At 40.9% G+C, this 19,071-nt stretch overlaps 1 protein-coding gene across 3 annotated transcripts in view; it reads left to right on the top strand.

Annotated features, from left to right (window-relative positions):
* Positions 1-19,071, top strand: part of arnt2 (aryl-hydrocarbon receptor nuclear translocator 2) — a 391,537-nt gene that overhangs the window by 68,214 nt on the left and 304,252 nt on the right. For all 3 annotated transcript variants that reach the window (XM_078241563.1, XM_078241562.1, XM_078241561.1), the window contains exon 4: positions 3,150-3,363. In XM_078241563.1, the coding sequence (XP_078097689.1) occupies positions 3,150-3,363 (214 nt within the window). The remainder of the gene's footprint in view (positions 1-3,149; positions 3,364-19,071) is intronic.

The following is a 19,071-nucleotide window of genomic DNA, read 5'->3' as shown; positions in this document are numbered from 1 at the left end:
GAATCAAACCTGGGTCCCTGGCTCTGTGAGGCAGCAGTGCTAACCACTGGGCCACCGTGTCACCCCTTTGCAGGAAGATTAACAAGGAGAATTAACCTAATTTGGCAGATAGGTGGGCAACAGGATGAAACATTATAGAGAGAAGAAACGAAGTGCGCAAAAAGTGTCATTAGGTTTAGAATAGTGTAGTACCTGTTAATTCTCAGATACTTTCAACCAGTTTACTTACTCCAAGGTTTTACCCCGGTGCCCTTATTTGCAAGGTGGACAAAGGACAAACATAAGTAAAGGTTCAACAAGTTTATTAATAATAACACTATTAACCCTTAAATTACCCACATAAAACAAGAGGATACCCCAGATTCAAGTATACTACCCGTAAAGATGGCTTGGTTAAACTGCAGGCCCGATTCTCTGAGTCCCTCTGGTCTGTCGTCACGAAGGTGAGTCTCGATGGCCGCTTCTTCCTTCCTTCCTTCTCTGGTCAGTCTTCCGAATGGTCACGGCCGCCTCCCCTGTCGAGTCTTCGCTCCCGTGTGCCTCTGGGTGTGTCCCTTTATCCCCAGCCTGCTTGCCTTTCCAGAAACTTCTCTGGCTTCTGGCCAATGAGGTCCCAGGAGGGGGTTCCAATACCCAGTGGGTTTCTTGATGTCTGCCTGACAGGACACCAGGGTCCGCCCCCAGGTTTCTTGATGTCTGCCTGACAGGACACCAGGGTCCGCCCCCCAGGTGTCCATCTCCATGTTGTTGAACTTGTTATCAGGTAAGCTTTCTACAGGATCTCTTGGTGACAGAAAGTCTGGCCCGATCTGGGCTTCTAACAATAGACCGATGCATTTCAATGAGGTGCCATGATCTCCTGCTAAGTCTCAAGTAGAGTGTAACGACCTTTGATGGGTGGTTGATGGGTCAGGCCCAGACACATTTGTGTATTGTACAATTGGCCTGCCTGAGGTGTGACTGTGTTTGATTTCAAAATGCCCAATTCTTTAATTTAGGATATCCAATTTTATCAGCCTTAAAACTAGGCCCTGTTTATATCACCACAATAGTAATGGAAAATGACAAGTTTAAAATTACCGGAGGAGCGTTCACTTCAGTGAGTTGAAAATCGGGTCCAGTTGGATTTCAATCAAAGCAGCAATTGAATGATGTGCTATCTTTAAAGCTGAGATAGTTTAGGTACAGAGTAGATGTTTTCATGACAGAGAAGGAAAGAACATTCAAAACTAGAACTCCCATATAGTGATATAAGATACAGATAAAGGAAGCGTACGACAACTGTAATATTTATGAACATATGAATTAGGAACAGAAGTAGGCCACTTGGCCCCTCGAGCCTGCTCTGCCATTCAATAAAATCATAGCTGATCCGATTGGAACCTCAACACCACATTTCTGCCCCCCTTAACCTTTCACCCCCCCTTGACCTTTCACCCCCCTTGTTGACCAAAAATCTATCTAGCTCTACCTTAAAAATATTCAAAGATTCTGCTTCCACTGCCATTTGAGAAAGAGAGTTCCAGAGACTCACGACCTTCTGAGAGAAAAATCTCCTCCTTGTCTCCAGCTTAAATGAGTTACCCCGTATTTTTAAACAATGATTCCTAGTTCTAGATTCCCTGAAAAGAGGAAACATACAAGAAGTAAGAGAGATGGGGGAGTCGCGTTTTTGATTAGGGAGAACATCACGGCAGGACTGAGGGGGGGGGGGGATATATCCAAGGGTTCGCCCACTGAGTCTATATGGTAGAACTGAGAAATAAGAACGGAGAGATCACATTGATAGGATTGTACTATAGGACCCCAAATAGTGGTAAATTGAGGAGCAAATATGTTAGGAAATTACAGATAGCTCCAAGAAAAATAGGATGGTATTAGTAGAGGACTTTAACTTTCCCAACATTGACTGGGACAGCCATAGTATTAGAGTCTTGGATGGAGAGAAATTTGTTGAGTGTATTCAGGAGGAATTTCTCATTCAGCATGTGGATGGTCCGACTAGAGAGGGGGCAAAACCTAACCTCCTCTTGGGAAATAAGGAAGGGCAGGTGACGGAAGTGTTAATGAGAGATCACTTATGGGACCAGTGACCATAATTCCATTAGTTTTAATATAGCTATAGAGAATGATAGGTCTGGCCCAAAAGTTAAAATTCTATATTGGGGCAAGGCCAATTTTGATGGTATTAGATGGGAACTTTCAACAGTTAATTGGGGGGGTCTGTGGGAAGGCAAAGTGATGTCTGGTAAGTGGGAGGCTTTCAAAAGTGTGTTAACCAGGGTTAGGGTAAGCACATTCCTCTTAGAGTGAAGCGCAAGGCTGGCAGAAGTAGGGAACCCTGGATGACTCGGGATATTGAAGTCCTGGTCAAAAAGAAGAAGGCACATGACATGCATAGGCAGCTGGGATCAAGTGGATCCCTTCAAGAGCATAGAGGGTGTAGGAGTAGAGTTGAGAGAGAAATCAAGAGGGCAAAAAGGGGACATGAGAATCCTCTGTTTTTATAGTTTATTAGTGTGACAAGTAGGCTTACATTAATACTGCAATAAAGTAACTGTGAAAATCCTCTGCATCTCAGAGCTCTGCAATCTCTCACGATTTTAATAAATAAACTTTTAGATGGTCAGAGGATTTTTATTCTTCCTGCTGAAATGGAAAATTTCACATTTGCCCACATTATACTCCATTTGTCAGACCTTATTCCCCACTCAACCTATTTCCTTTTGTAATCGCCTTATGTCCTGTTCACAATTTACTTTCCTACCTATCTTTTTATTATCAGCAAATTTATCAACTATACTTCAATCCCTTCATCCCAGTCATTGATATGAAGAGTAAAATGTTGTGGCCCCAGCAGTGATCCCTGTGGCACACCACGTGTCGGTCGCATCCTGCCAACAGTGGAGAACTATCTGAATAACAAAGGAGAATGACAAAAGGGGATGGAGAGAAAGTATGAGAATAGATCTGTGGCTAACCTTAAGAGAACCCAAAAGTCTTTGATAAATATATCTGTTAATCTGCAGATGAGGGTGAACATTATTGTTGATCATAACTGAAATGTTTGCATTATGCAGCCAGTATGGAATAGTGAAATATTCTATCTTGCTGCATTTTAACCGACATCTTTTCCCTTCCTTTCCAAGGAGTTGAAACACCTGATTCTGGAGGCAGCAGATGGATTCCTTTTTGTAGCTGCCGCTGAGACTGGAAGAATCATCTATGTGTCAGACTCTGTTACACCTGTTTTAAACCACCCGCAGTCTGAATGGTTTGGAAGTACCTTGTATGATCAGGTTCATCCAGATGATGTGGAGAAATTGAGAGAGCAGCTGTCAACATCGGAAAGTTCTATGACTGGTAAGCGTTTTGTTTGGCAATGACAGATTGGCCTGTCAGAGAATGTAAAGACTGCTTGAAAGTTAGTGAAGTATCAGAATTGCATTATCTCCATACAGCTACCATACCAGTTCTGTGTTTAACCAGAAAACACTTGTGTGTCCAAAAATCAGTAACACTAAATGTTTGGAAATTAATGAAAGATAAAAGCAAATCTAATAAATGGAATGAAGAAGAATGGTTGACATTTGAACTTTGTCAGCACCTTCATCCTCAATTCATTCGCTCACAAAGGTTTATAATAAGGAAGAGAGCAGCACTCATTCTGGTTGGGTTATGCCACCATAGAAAGATCTCCAGAACGAAAGAAGGGCATTCTGCTTGTTGCATCTGCGCTGGCCAAAAAATACCTTTACAAGCCTAATTCCATCGTCCAGCTCTTGGCCTGTGGCCTTGTAGGTTGCAGCATCTCAACTGCAGATCCAAGTTTGTTTTTAAATGTAATGAGGGTTTCTGCTTCTACCTCCCTTTCTGGGTCGTGAGTTCCATACCATGCTCTGGGAGGGAAAAATGTTCCTTAATCCTCCTCTAATCATTTTACCAATTGCTTCAAATCTATGCCCCCTTGTTATTGATGTCTCTACTAAAAGAAATAAGTCCTTTCTTTCCACACCATCTAGGCCCCTCAGAATTTTATACACCTTAGATAAGTCTCCCCTCTGCCTCCTCTGTTCCAAAGAAAGTGCTCCCAGCCTGTCCAATCTTTCCTCAGAGCTAGAATTCTCCATTCCTGCAACATCCTCAAATCTCTCTTGTAACCTCACAAGTGTGATCACATCCACCCTGTTAGGCAGTGACCGGACTGTATGCAGTACTCTATGTTTCAGTATTGGTGTTTTATAAAGTTCTTGCGTAACCTTCCTGCTCTTGCACCCTAGGCCTCGGCCAATAAGGAATCCCGTACATTTTATCGACCACCTTATCAATCTGTCCTGCTATCTTCCGGGTCTGTGGACGTGCACTGCAAGGTCCCTCTGTTCATCTGTAGTTCTTAGTGTTGTGCCATTTATTATAGATTCCCTTACCTTGTTTGTCCTCCCACAATACTTCACTCCACATTTCTCCAAATTGAATTACCTTTGCCACTTTTCTGATCAGTTCATTGATATTTTTCTGCAGCTTTCTTGTTCACCATCAACCACATGACCATTTTCATATCATATGAAAACTTCTTAATTGTACCCACTATCCATACTCATTGATCTATAGCATGAACAGCAAGGAGCCTAGTGCTGCAGAACCTCACTGGGAAAGAGCTTTCTAGTCACATAAATGTCCTTAACTTTTTGTTTCATGCTATTGAGCCAATTTCAGATGCAACATGCCACCTTTTCTTGGAACTCATGAACTTTTAATTTTTTGACTAGGAGGGATCTTTGCTAAATATCCTGTTAAATCCAGCCAGTCTACATTAAAAGTGCAACCTGCATCCTTGTTACCTGTTCAGAAAAATTCAGTCAGGTTAGCCACCTTCCCTTGACAAATTAAAGCTGACTGTCCTTGATTAATCTGTGCCCCTCTAAATAATGATTTATATTGTCTCAGAACTTTATCCAATAATTTGTCCACCACATAGATTAGGCTGACTGGCCTGCGTTAAGTTAGGTTATCCCTTTCTCTATTTTTAAACGATGGTAAAATGTTTAAAGTTTATTTATTAGTGTCACAAATAAGCTTACATTAACACCGCAATGAAGTTACTGTGAAAATCCCCGAGTTGTCACACTCTGGCACCTGTTCGGGTACACTGAGGGGGAATTTAGCACGGCCAATGCACCCTAACCAGCGCGTCTTTTGGACTGTGGGAGGAAACCGGAGCACCCGGAGGAAACCCACGCAGACACGGGGAGAATGTGCAGACTCCGCACAGTGACCCAAGCCGGAAATCGAACCTAGGTCCCTGGTGCTGTGAGGCAGCAGTGCTAACCACTGTGCCACCGTGCTGCCGAAATGTTAGCAGTACTCCAGTATCCATTATGTAGCTAGAGATGTTTGGAAAATGATGGTCAGGTTACAGCAATCAAGGAGGCCATTCGGCTGATTATGTCAGTGTTGACTGTCTGCAAGAGCAACTCAGCTAGCCCACCCTCCCCTACCCTTTCCCTGTAGCCCTGCAAACTACCTCTCTGTGGTATTTGTCCAGTTCCTTTTTGAAAGTCATGATTGACACTGCCTCCACCACACTCTTGGGTAGTGCATTTCAGATCTGAACCACAGACATTTCTCCTCACGTTGCCATTGGTTCTTTTGCCAATCATCTTCAGTTATTGTCTTCTGGGTCTTGACCCTTTGGTCAATGGGAACAATTTCTCTATCTTCTGCCTTGACCCTCATGACTTTGAACGCCTCTCAACTTTCTCTCCTCTAAGTAAGTTTAACCCAGATTCTCCATCTATCCACATAGCTGAAGCTTCTTATTCCTGGATCCATTCCTGTAAATATTCTCCGTGCCCTCAATATCCTCCTCAAAGTGTGGTGCCCAGAATTGGACAGAGGACTTCCGTTGGGCACAATACTTCTGTTGAGGTCGAATTAGTATTCTATAAAGGTTCATCATAATTTCCTTGCTTTTGTGCTCTATGCCTCTATTTATAAAGTCCATGGCCCCAAATGACTTTTTAACCACTTTCTCAACGAGATTCAATGAGATCTTTGTTTTTCAAAAAAACATATACAAATCAGTCTTTGGCTTGTCCATGAGGAATAGAACGTCACTGAGATTTGTGATTCCAGTAGTGCTACTTCAGCAGTTGAATAGTTGGTTTTGCAGCTTTTCTGACTTGACTTGTTTCAGCAATCGGAGAGAGAGAGGGTTTTGCTTGCAAAGCCTTGGCAGGGGTGTCTCTCCACTTGGGCCACACACTCTGAAATACCCAGCGCTAGTTGACACTGACCAAGTTTTGCAGCTAGCTTTTATCCCAGTCTTTGTATATTCCTGGATGGCAAAAATCCATAAACTGGTCTGGGATATAACTTGCAGGATATCATTCCTGTTGAGATGATAATCAGCTTCCATTATCTTCATATGGGATGGCAATTATTTTCTGTATAGTTTTCGTGCCTTTAATGTGTCCCAGGAAACACAGGAAGTGATATTTCAATTTCTGTCAGTATCACCAACATAATTCAACCAGTGACTGTATTTACATTATCAGCCACCTTTGGCTTGTATGCCCATTTTTAAAACCACAGGCTTTATTTAAATTTCAGTATGTCCATTTGTAATTTGGGATTTTTCTCCATCAACTTGACACCATCCACCTTCAGCAAGTTTTGCACATGTACCCCCAGATCTTTCTGCTCCAGCACCTTCTTTAGAATGGTACCTTTTAGATGTGCCTAGTGCACCCGAGTCTGAGTACACTTTTACTATTTCACTGTAGATTACAAATAGGCAATTTGTTACTATTATTACGTGATTATTTGTGCTGCTTAAATTGATACTATTTTAGCAGGAGGTTTTAATCTGACTCTTCAGACTTTGAAATAACCTCAGGATTATCTGTAATAGAAACAAGTTCAGTTCTGTGAGTCTTCAAATGCAGAATTATCCTGGAATCATTTATGGCTTTATGAACAGGAGCTGCTCAAAGTTAAAGACTGATTATTTACATTTATAAAACATGTTTCATGGCTTCAAGACATTGTAAAGCGCTTTACAACCAATGAAGCATTTTTGATATGTAGTCACATTTATATAGGATAGTTATCCACAATATTGCATAAGTGATAAATCCAGTAACTACAGGCCAGTCAGGGAACATAAGTAGTGAATAGGTTTTAAAGACAGTAACAGGGAACAACATTAATTGGCATTTGGAAAAGTACGGACTAATTAATGAAAGCCAATATAGATTGTTAAGGTAAATTATGTTTGACTGGCTTAATTGAGTTCTTTGAAATAACGGAGAGGGTTGCTGAGGGTCTTGTAGGTTAATTACAGACTTTCAAAAGGCGTTTAACATAGAACCGCATAATAGACTTGTTAGCAGAATTGAAGTTTATGGGATTAAAGGGATATGGCAGCGTGGAGATAAAATTGTCTAAGAAATGGCAAAAGGAAAATAGTGGTGTTCCTCAGGGCTTGGTATTGAGATCGCCACTCTTTTTGATGTATGATTTGGACTTGCATATACTAGACATAATTTACAGATGATATAGAAAATGTTGAGAAGTTTAGTATCAGACTTGAAGAGGGCTTAGATGCGTGAAATGGCCAAATACATGGCAGTAAAGGTTTAATGCAGGGAAGTGTAAAGTGATAAATTTTGATTAGAAGAATGAGGAGAAGCATTATGAACTAAACGATAGAATTTTAAAGGGACATCGAGACCTGGGAGTGCATGTGCAAAAATCTTTGAAGGTGGCAGGACATATTGAGAAGACTGCTGAAAAAAGATCCTTGGCTTTATTAATAGAGATATTGAGTACAAGAAAGTTATGCTAATTCCTTATAAACACTTGTTTGACCAGCTAGAATAATGGGTTCAATTCTATGCACCACTTTCATTATAAGGATTTGGAGACGGTGCAGAAGGGAGTTACTAGAATAGGGTAAGTGTTAGAATCTCCAATAGAAACCAATTACTTTTAAAGAGAAATTTGAAATTCCAGTTAAGAGCTGAAAGACTAACACAACAGGATATCACTTTTAAAATTTTAACTGTGTCAAATGAGGAAAAACACTGTTGACTAAACATTTATTTTCTTTTGTGGGCGACTTATACTTTAAATTACAGATATTAACAGTTCCTTACTTATCCGTGGAATTACAGTTCTTATTGCAAACAGTTTACAGTTGCACGCAGCTTCTAACAGGTTGCTTCCTTTTTACTTTCCCAGTCAGGTAACCTCTAATCTGAGAGCAATCTCTCACTGTGAGCGTTACACTGGAGATTTCTTCTCTAGGTGCAAGCTAGGGAAATCTTCCAGCCTCCCATTTATTTCTCATGAGCCTTGTTTTCAATCTGGGTGTGAGCTCCCGCTCAGATTGTGTGTGGTGAGCAATAGCCTCATTTTCAAGCCGGGAATCGAACCTGGGTCCCTGGTGCTGTGAAGCAGCAGTGCTAACCACTGTGCCACCAGAACGTGAACAAGGAACAATCAGTTCCAGTTTATCTTTTTCAGTTACAGGCCTGGCAAATTCTGTCTCTTAGTCTATTACTTCTCAGTTGGCCCAAAGTCACACAAGATCAAACTGCCATTTGCCTGTTATATTCTTGCATTTATAGTTAAGCCTGTAAACTGATCTCAGTATGAATTACTCTAGCCTCTTCCCCGTGACAATGGAAAACACATTAGCTTAGTCTCCAAGTAGAAATGCTGATCAGTTATGTTGGGGTACCAGATCAGAAACCCCAAGGTATGTTATGAAAGCCAGACTAGACCCCAACAGTTTTCTATTTTGGCATTCATGCGAGGATAAGATGTTTCCCTCCAGGCACAGTTCCACGGACACACTGGGAAGCTTTTATCAGAACAAATGTCATTTAACAACACAATTATGATAAGTGAATTAGCTTAACCTTTAACAATTGAACAATACTTAAATATGACAAGATACAAGTCTTAACTGCTAACCTATGAGTTCCAATCAAGCAATATTTCTCTTATAGACTTAAACCTCTCTTTAAATTAGTTAGCAAAACACAGGCATACTTGCTTTGACTTAGGTTAACAATCCTGGCGCTTTCAGAGAGTCGCTGCTTTCTTCTGCTATCCAGGCAGCAACTCCTCTTGGTTTTAAAATGAAACTGGTCTGTTCCTCCTGCTCATCCCATTAAACACATGACTCTGTCCCTGTTAATCAATCTAATCAAATCTCTGCTCTAAAACCCCAGGGGGAACCTAAGTAAATCCAAATGCATTAGCTCTGCTTAAAAAAATCATTCCATGTCTAAAATGTGTACTTATCTTGTTCTCCCAGCTACTAATTTAAAGGTTTTCCGAGACAAAGCATCATCCTGCAAAACGGATCTGAATTTTAAATACACCTCTTACAAGAAATATTAGGCACAGTTGTCTTTGATCACAATTTCCCTTTCATCTGTGAAGTAAAGGGATAGTTTACAGCACAACTGGGGTTTCAACATTCTGATAGAGTAAATAAGGAGAAACTGTTCCTAGTAGCGGGCGGGACACGGATCATGCAAAGGTCCGTTGACCTCGGTCGGGATTTTCCGGTCTTGGGGTGAGCGTGGCTGGAAAATCACGCCCAATGTTTCAGGTTGATGACCTTCCATCATGGGAGGCTTTAAGACCGTATCAAAAAAATTACAATTCCAGTGGTTAAAATTAAGAAGAGAATTATTGAGCTGGAGTTTAAAAGAATTGGTGCTGAACTAGCTGAAGGTAATTGTGAAGCATGTTTTGGAGCTCAGGAATACGAGCGTGACGTGACTTCCATTGTAGCCCATCTGTTATAAACACGAAACAAAATAATATGGTGCAGTGTGCAGAATCCTTGTAAGGAAGTGGATACTTTCCTGTTCTTTTTTTCTTGGTGATGAGCAACGCTGGAGGAAAGCCTGAATGTGCAGGCCTGACGTTGAAACATCTTGAAAGCCAAATAGGAAAAATACTCTGTCGGAGTAAGCTGGATGAACCTATCAATTTGTGCCATTAAAATTCTCCCCCAGTTCTCCAAAGGATCTTTAAATGACAGCAGAGTTCATTTACAATCCAGCCAGCAGATGGCACTGGCCAGCCACACATTTCTTTTGTATTCATTCTCCGTCCAGGCAAGGTTATCATTTATCACCATTCCTAGGATGAATTTAATATATCTCTTAGAAAACAAGTTTCTATAGCACCATTTCTGGGCAGAATTTGACATTTCATAAATAGCTTGTGTTGGAAAATCAATGGAACAGACAATTTCAGTTGGTATTGGCAGAAATGTGCTCACTGAGAATGTTTGTCGTTTCAGGAAATAAATGTGTTGGCGCTTTCAAATGTAGGTTGAATTAATTGATGCTTTATGAACACAATAGTCAATCTTCTAAACACAAAGTAAAACAATGTACCTTGCAAGCTTTTCCTGACAAATTACTAAGTAATGTATTCCAATTTAACAGTGTGAGATTCTTTGTGTGTGACCATTAATCGTATAAAGGGCTTCTCACTGCTGTAGGAATCAAACGGCACGTGAGATTAACTGCCTCTCAACTGTTTGTTTCCTTGATGAAAGATGAGCATTAAATTATTAGTTATGAATTGCCCAGAGATGAATCATGCTTTGCAGTTGCAACGAGCAATTATTAACTTGTTCATTGGTTTAAAACCTGCATTGTGAGCCACGGCTTAGGTAGTGGCACTTTTGCCTCTGAAGGTTTGAGGCTCAAGCCCCACTTCAGGACTCGAGCACTAAAGTCAGGGGGTGTAAAAGATCCATGGCACTATTTCAAAGAATAGCAGAGGAGTTACCCCCTGGTATCCTCATCAATATCTATCTTTCAATCAGCATCACAAAAGCTGATTAAAGTTAAAAGTTTATTTATTAGTGTCACAAGTAGGCTTACATTCACACTGCAATGAAGTTACTGTGAAAATCCCCTAGTCGCCACGTTCCGACACCTGTTCGGGTACACTGAGGGAGAATTTAACATGGCCAATGCACCTAACCAGCCCATCTTTGGACTGTGGGAGGAAACCGGAGCACCCGGAGGAAACACACGCAGACACAGGGAGAACGTGCAAACTCCACACAGACAGTGAACCAAGCCGGGAATCAAACTCGGGTTCCCTGGCACTATACCACTGTGCATGCTGTTTGTAGGAGCTAGCTGTGCACAAAATGGTTGCCAATTTCCTGTATTACAACAATGACTACACTTCAAATGTACTTCATTTGGCTATAAAGTGCTTTGAGATGTCTGGTAATCATGAAAAGGTGTTATATAAATTCAGTGACTTTTGGATTTTATTTTAGTTTTTATCGGATTTTCAAGAGGCTGCAATCACACAAGTTTTGAAGGGTTTGCATGTTTTGATAGCCTGGATGATGCAGGATATACATTGGAAATGAAGTTTTCTTGGCATGTTTGTACAGTTTGTTCTTGATACCTAGGGTTCAGTAGGGTGAGGGGATAGGAGGGTCTTTGCCTTTTCATAGTTCTCTTGGGTAGGGTTGCTGTGCTCCCTGGAGGGGGTTGGATTCTCTTTTTTTTGGGATGAGGATTGTGATATTTGATCGGTGAGCCTCTGAGTTTGGAAGTTTGGGTTGCTTTATTAATAGGGGCATAGTGTACAAGAGCAAGGCGATTTTGATGAACTTGCATAAGACACTCGTTCGGCCTCAGTTGGAGTATTGCGTTGAGTTCTGGGTGCCGCATTTTAGGAAGGATGTGAAGGCATTGGAGAGAATGCAGAAAAGATTCACAAGAATGGTTCCAGGGATGAGGAACTTCAGTTATGTAGATAGATCGGAGAAGTTAGGACTGTTCTCCTTGGGTAAGAGAAGACTGGACCGGGTGAGTAGGGAGAAACTGTTCCCATTCGTGAAAGCATTGAGAACCAGAGAGTGCAAATTCCTCCATGATGTATCTTTTGACCTCTTACAACCCTCCAAGATACTTGTGGCCCTTGAATTGTGGCCTCTTGCTGGTCCTTTGTTTTAATTGGATGACCACTGATGGTCGTGCCTTCAGCTGCTGAGGACCCAAGCTTTGGAATTCCATTCATAAACCTTTCCATCTCTCAACCCCTCTGTCTTCCTTTATTATGATCCTTAAAACCTACCTCTTGACTATGCATTTGGTCTTCTGCCCTAATGTATCTTAATGTGGCTTGGTGTCAAATGTGAAGTGTCTTCAGATGTTTTGCTATACTAAATCTACTGTATAAATGCAAGTTGCTGCTGTCTGCTGGTTAGATCACCTTCCAGATCATATATATTTAAAGGGAATAACATTCTCTTAACCGCGTGATGGCTTTGTTTATTCCGGTTTAATACAGCTTTTGGTGCAATTTGAACTGCAATAAGTGAAAACAATATTTATTTTTAAAATGTTCAAATATCCAAAAGCAACTTTAAGCAGAGAGCCTGTTAGAAACCGGGCGCTGACAATTTCTCAAAGTCTTGTTTGCTGCTTTACGTTGCTTCAATAATTAGGGGCTTCTTTAGAAGCATCTTATCAACTGATTTTAAGGGTGAACATTTGCATACTTGCTGATTTTATTTCACAATCTTTGTGATATGTTGTATTTATTGATGGGAAATGAAGATATGAATTGTGTCTCATTAATCCTTGTCTGTTGGGTACTGGAGGAAGAGTTTCGGTCTGTCCAAGTAGTTGAAGGAAACACCTGTCTGTGGAAAAGGTGACCAGCTCTTTGACCTTCGGAAGTAATAATTTTAAGTTTTAATTTTTTTTTACATTGAATAAGACTGAGAAACTTTGTCACCACCAACTTCAAACTTATGAAGGGTTAAATTTTATGGAGCTAAGATGGGAATGCCGAGATCAAGTTAGAAGAAACCCATCGAAGAAAGCATGTGACGGGAAAGGAGGAAAAGAGGGAGGGGGCAGCGGGAGATATGAGAGAGGCTCACATTTGGTTCTCGGACTGTAAGCAGAATACCTGTGCAGTGGACAAGGAGAAATTGGTGTGGGCCAGCATGTTTGTTAGGAAAGAAAGACTCCATTTATATAGCCTCTCCACAAGATCGGATGTCTCAAAATGCTTTACAGCCTATGAAGTAGAGCCAGTTTTGTGCTATGAGATCTTTTTACATTCACTTGAGAGGGTTGAAATGAGCTTTGATTTATCATCTCATTCAAAAGACAGTACTAATGACAGTATTGCACTCCTTCAGTATTGCCCTCCAGTATCAGCCTAGCTGCTCAAGTTCTCCGAGTTGGGCTTGAACCCACAACTTTCTGACTCAGAGGTGGGAGTGCTCCCATTGAGCCATGGTTGTTAGTAATAAAACTCCTATTAGTGTAAGAGTGCCTGTACTGATGTCTGTGTCTCCTGGGTCAGAGGTTTGTGACTGTGTGGAGACAGCATCCTATTCTAGTACTTTCTGTAGATGCTCCCATTGTGAAAGAAGACAGTGAGTTTGTCTGCTGATTTTCCCTGGGATGGTGGAGTCTCTGCAGCTTCATGGGATTCCCCTGCAACTGTAAACAGGGTGAACACAACCCTGCAGTGGAGCTATGGAACTAGAAGAAGCAATGTCAGTTAAAAAGAAAAATAAATTGCATCCCATTGACAGCTTTTAGCCGTTCCTTTACATTACTGCAGTTCAGCTAGAGTTGAAACCGGAAAAAAACGATGCTCTGTGCACTTTCCGATCAATACTTAAACAGGTGTTAGGTCCCTCATTACTATATGCCTGCTTAAGGCTTGATTTGATTTATTATTCACATGTATTAGTATACAGTGAAAAGTATTGTTTCTTGCGTGCTACACAGACAAAGCATACCGTTCATAGAGAAGGAAAAGAGAGAGTGCAGAATATAGCATTACAGTCATAGCTAGGATGCAGAGAAAGACCAACTTATTGTGAGGTAGGTCCATTCAAAAGTTTGATGGCAGCAAGGAAGAAGCTGTTCTTGAGTCGGTTGGTACATGTCCTCAGACTTTTGTATCTTTTTCCCAACAGAAGAAAGTGGAAAAGAGTAGGTGCGTTTTGTCTTTAATTATGCTGGCTGCTTGTCCGTGGCAGCGGGAAGTGTAGACATAGTCAATGGATGGGAGGCTGGTTTGAGTGATGGACCATTTTTTTAGTTTCTTGTGGTCTTAGACAGAGCAGGAGCCGTATCAAGCTGTGATTCTAAAAAGAATGCTAACTATGGTACACTTGTAAAAGTTGGTGAGAGTCATATGGTGTCAGACATATTTCAAACAGTTTTGGGATGCAGGAAGTTAACTCCAGAAATTGGACCATTTCCCCTCAGTTTCATTCCTGAGAAATGGGTTAAACAAGGTCCACTATTACTCAACAAGAACAAGGAATGCCAGAAAAATTCAGCAGGCTTTGCACCATCCATAGGGAGAAATAACAGAGTTAACATCTTGAGTCTGTTTGACTCTTCATCAGGACTAAAGAGAGGGAAAATGTGTTGGCTATTAACGTTTGTTTAATAGAAGCTTTATAGGTGGCTCAAATGACATATGTAATCTTCTAAATATGTGACTGAAAATGATCTGTAATATATAATGTTCCCAAAGGCTGATTATAGCAGCTTAATGTCAATAGGTTGAACAATGTTCATCAAGTAATCATGTACAGTGCTGTAAAGGAATTGAAATTCAGCATTCTCTCACTCTTGTCATGCCAGTATGGATTGGCTGAATTGATACAGATGTGGTAAAGCTATGGGCACTTGGAGGTCAAAGCAAAATATTGCAGATGCTGGAATCTGAAACAAAAACAGGAAAATTCTGGAAAATCCCAGCAGGTCTGACAGCCTCTGGGGAGAGAATAGAGCCAACGCTTCGAGTCTAATTAACCCTTCCTCGCTTTGAGGTCCCTGATTCTTCATTATGCATGCTACAGTGTATTCAAATTACTTCCTTAGAACATTTTGGACTAAATCCACAACAAGAATATCGGGACAAAACGGCACAAGTTAAAGATCAGAACCAGGCTCTATGACCACCAGTTCAAGGAAAAGCCAGGCCACTTTATTTGACCAGCCTAGCTGTTTGACTAACTCATTTTGGAAATAGTGATAAAGTTTACTATGAAATGTCAGAATGAGCACTTTGTTAAATTTCTAACTTTGTATAGGAACTTTAAACTGCTATAAATATATTCTGGCACTTGATACCATTAAAGATTATTTCCACAGCTTAATTACAAAGTCCTTTTACCATGTGTGTCCTCCAATATGTTTGTATGGTTTGAAAGTTAACTTCCGTATTAAATTATAAATTCAAAGGTGTTCATAACATACTGCTCTTCTGTATCTTACAATGAAAGGAGATGCAGCCAGTATATTTTCAGGTATTGCTGAAGTGAATAACCTGAGGTTTTTTGGCAAGAGAGTATCTGAGTTGCATTTGTTTATTTTCATTGGGGTTCAGTGATTGGTACAATGCATTCTCATAACCTGGGTACTTTTAGTGTTTAAAGATCTTCTTTAACTTGTTGTATTTGTGCACCATGTATTTTGGCTTCTTTCAATTTGTTTTGCATAGCATATGTCCAGAATTGTGCCCTAACTGCCTTATAGATGTCTGTTACAAATCATTTATTGCTTTCACAATTAATGCAAGTGTTTGTTTTTAAACCATCTGCTTCAAGTTTAATTGGTGGCAGTTCTATTTTTCCTATCTGAGGGTGGTGGTGTTATTTTGAGTTTGAAGTATTTCGAGTGTTTTTCAGCTTTACCTTGAGTACCTACTGTTAGTCATCTTGTTCTTTATTTTCTCTCTGTTCGTCTGTGCAATGATCACATATAATTAATGTAATATCTATTTGATATGGTGTAGTGGGAAAGCTTTCAGTGGACAACTTGCTGGTATTTCTGGTTTTGAAGCCCAGTTTTGCATTCACCTATAGGCTGATGGACATTTCACTGCGTGAACCAGCAAAGGTTGAAATGAATTTCCTCTTTTGACTATTATATGTGTGTCTCGGGGGTCAAAGAATTTGTGTTGTCAACAACTTATCCTTTGCAACCCATTAGTTTTAAGCAAGGTTTTAACCTTAAGCAATGTTTTCAGAACCAGGCTCTATGACCACCAGTCAGAAATGACAGAGAGATGGTAGCAGCCTCCCGTCAAAGGCTGTGTTTATTGTTTTCCTAAATGGAGCTTGACAAATTTCTGTTTGCTAGTAAAATTGAAGGTTATAAATATAAGTGTAGACAAAAGACCAAATGATCTGCAGGATCGCTTATCTTTTGCTGCTTCTTTAACCAAACATGCACTTATAAAAACCCCGCAGCTGAATGGGTTTTAATATTGCAGCTCATAGCATTGGAATGATATCTTGGGAGTTCTGCTTGAGCTACAAACCACCCTCAGAAATAAAGTAAAATGTCCAAGACTTTGCAGTTTACAAGGTTCATTAGCAAAGGAGGGACAGGGGTCTTCAGTTTGTCATTTTTCATGCATCTTATCTGAAAAGGCAGATTTTTAAACAAGGAAGATTGTACCTGAGTGTAGCCAGCTTGTTGTAAATGCCCTGCCTGTTGACCGAGACATACTGACCTGTCAGTTGTCCCTATATCATTAGCACTAATCTGTCATTATGCAGGAAATTATTTAATTACAAGTGGAAACTAAATGCAGTATGGTCTCTGGGTAATGAATTGAATTTGTTATGTGTGGTCCGATCCAGTTTCTTCATTTAAATGTGGCTGGACTATGATATTGTGCGTTATTGATGATGTGTGCAGTAGAATTGCTATGATTGTGATTTTTAACACTTTTTTGCTAAGTGACACGTTTAATGCATTTTTCAATTATCCCTGGCAAGTGGATTAACATACTGAATGTTTGAACTATCATTATTCTGAATGTGTTGGGGGGTTGAGGAGACTGTATCTGCATCTTTATGTTCACCAATAACTTGATTTTATTTTTTTGCCAGGCAATAATGCAATAAATTGAAAGACAGACTGGGTACAGGATGCTCACTTACTTTTGGTTTAGGGTCACAGTCATGCATTTTTTTTTTATTCATTCGTGGGACATGGGTGTCGCTGGCTGGCCAGCATTTATTGCCCATCCCTAGTTGCCCTTGAGAAGGTGGTGGTGAGCTGCTTTCTTGAATCATTGCAGTCCACATTGTTGGTGTCTTGCTTCCTCAAACTCACCTTAAGCCAATTGCAGTGCTCTAGGATGGCAGGGTACACTGTTCCAAGGTGTTGAAATTCTGGGCTCAACCGTATTCCTGCGCACTACCTTGTCTTGTCCCTGCTCTGCCAGATCCAGCTCCTAATGGCTTAGCTGGAATGTAATCTTTCTCTGAACATCCACTTCTCGCTTTACCGGTTCAAGAAAGCAGCTCACCACCATCTTCTTGAGGGCAATTAGGGATGGGCAATAAATGCTGGCCTAGTCGGTGACGCCCATGTCCCATGAACAAATATTTTAAAAAACAGAGAAAACAAAAAAAAAGACAAGTTTGCCTGCACTACATCTGAAATTGGGCTGTAAATATAAATATGTTACTTTATAACCCTCTGTCCCACTGAGGGACTCACAGCTGGCCTTGTGTCTTGACTTGAAATTTCAGTCAGATGCAAGATGTGGTTGGGCAACAGCAGGGAGTACATTATTGGGCACCACTCATTCACATTGTTCAGATTCCAGGCAGATTGCTGAATCTGATTTTTTTTTAATGTACAAGTCAAAATCATGCAGGAGTGACACAAGCCCCAACTGCACTGAAAACATAATTTGTTTATATTGTTAGCTGATGTGGATGCCAGAAATACTGCCCCACCCAGCAAGAATGGAACATTTGACAATCCTGCAAGCTTTGTGTTAAAGTGCCAACACCCTTTTAAGGATGTGAAATACACTAGTGTGATTTATTTGGGGTGATTCCTAGGTGGCAAAACCTCACTCGTTGGTAGCAAGTATCAGAAAATCATGGGCTGCACAAGTGTGGCATTTCATTCTGGGTTGGTAGCAGTCAGGCCTCTCCATGTTGTGTGTATCTTGCTTGAAAACAACTTATCGGGTCAATGAATGGTGACACAAGGCTATGCTCAGCCTAATCGTGTTCAGATATTTTGGATGCTTGAGTTAACAGTTGGGAATTATATGGGTAATTGTTGAAAATAGATAAAGCTATGCCAGAGTCAAAGCGGATTCTTTTGTTCCTATTCATGAAATAATTAACCAGTATTATGATTTCACTGTTCTGGCTCCCAGCTGGAAAATCTCATTCACATAGCTTCCAATTTGCACCCCGGTCTTGGCTTCACCTGGCCCATCTCTGACTCTTTCCTTATCTTTTTCTGATGCAAAAATGAAATGTGGCCAAACTGTGGCTTACAAGGGAAATTAGAGATGGTATTGGATCCAAGGTAAGAAGTCTCACAACACCAGGTTAAAGTCCAACAGGTTTATTTGGTAGCAAACGCCACAAGCTTTCAGAGCGCTGCTCCGTCAGGTGAGTGGGAATTCTATTCACAAACAGGGCACAGAGACACAAACTCAATTTACAGAATAATGATTGGAATGCGAGTCTTTACAGCTAATCAAGTCTTAAAGGTACAGACAATGTGAGTGGAGAGAGCATTAAGCACAGGTTAAAGAGATGTGTATTGTCTCCAGACAGGACAGTTAGTGAGATTTTGCAAGTCCAGGCAAGTCGTGGGGGGTTCCAAATAGTGTGACATGAACCCAAGATCCCAGTTTAGGCTGTCCTCGTGTGCGGAACCTGGCTATCAGTCTCTGCTCAGCAACTCTGCGTTGTCGTGTATCGTGAAGGCCGCCTTGGAGAACGCTTACCCGAATATCAGAGGCCGAATGTCCGTGACCGCTGAAGTGTTCCCCAACAGGAAGAGAACAGTCTTGCCTGGTGATTGTCGAGCGGTGTTCATTCTTCCGTTGTCGTAGCGTCTGCATGGTCTCCCCAATGTACCATGCCTCGGGACATCCTTTCCTGCAGCATATCAGGTAGACAACGTTGGCCGAGTTGCAAGAGTATGTACTGTGTACCTGGTGGATGGTGTTCTCACGTGAAATGATGGCATC

The sequence above is a fragment of the Mustelus asterias genome, chromosome 24 (genome assembly GCF_964213995.1).
Source record: "Mustelus asterias chromosome 24, sMusAst1.hap1.1, whole genome shotgun sequence".
Classification (NCBI taxonomy): domain Eukaryota; kingdom Metazoa; phylum Chordata; class Chondrichthyes; order Carcharhiniformes; family Triakidae; genus Mustelus; species Mustelus asterias.
Note: the sequence above shows the minus strand (reverse complement) of the source record. Positions and strands in the feature narration are given on the sequence as shown.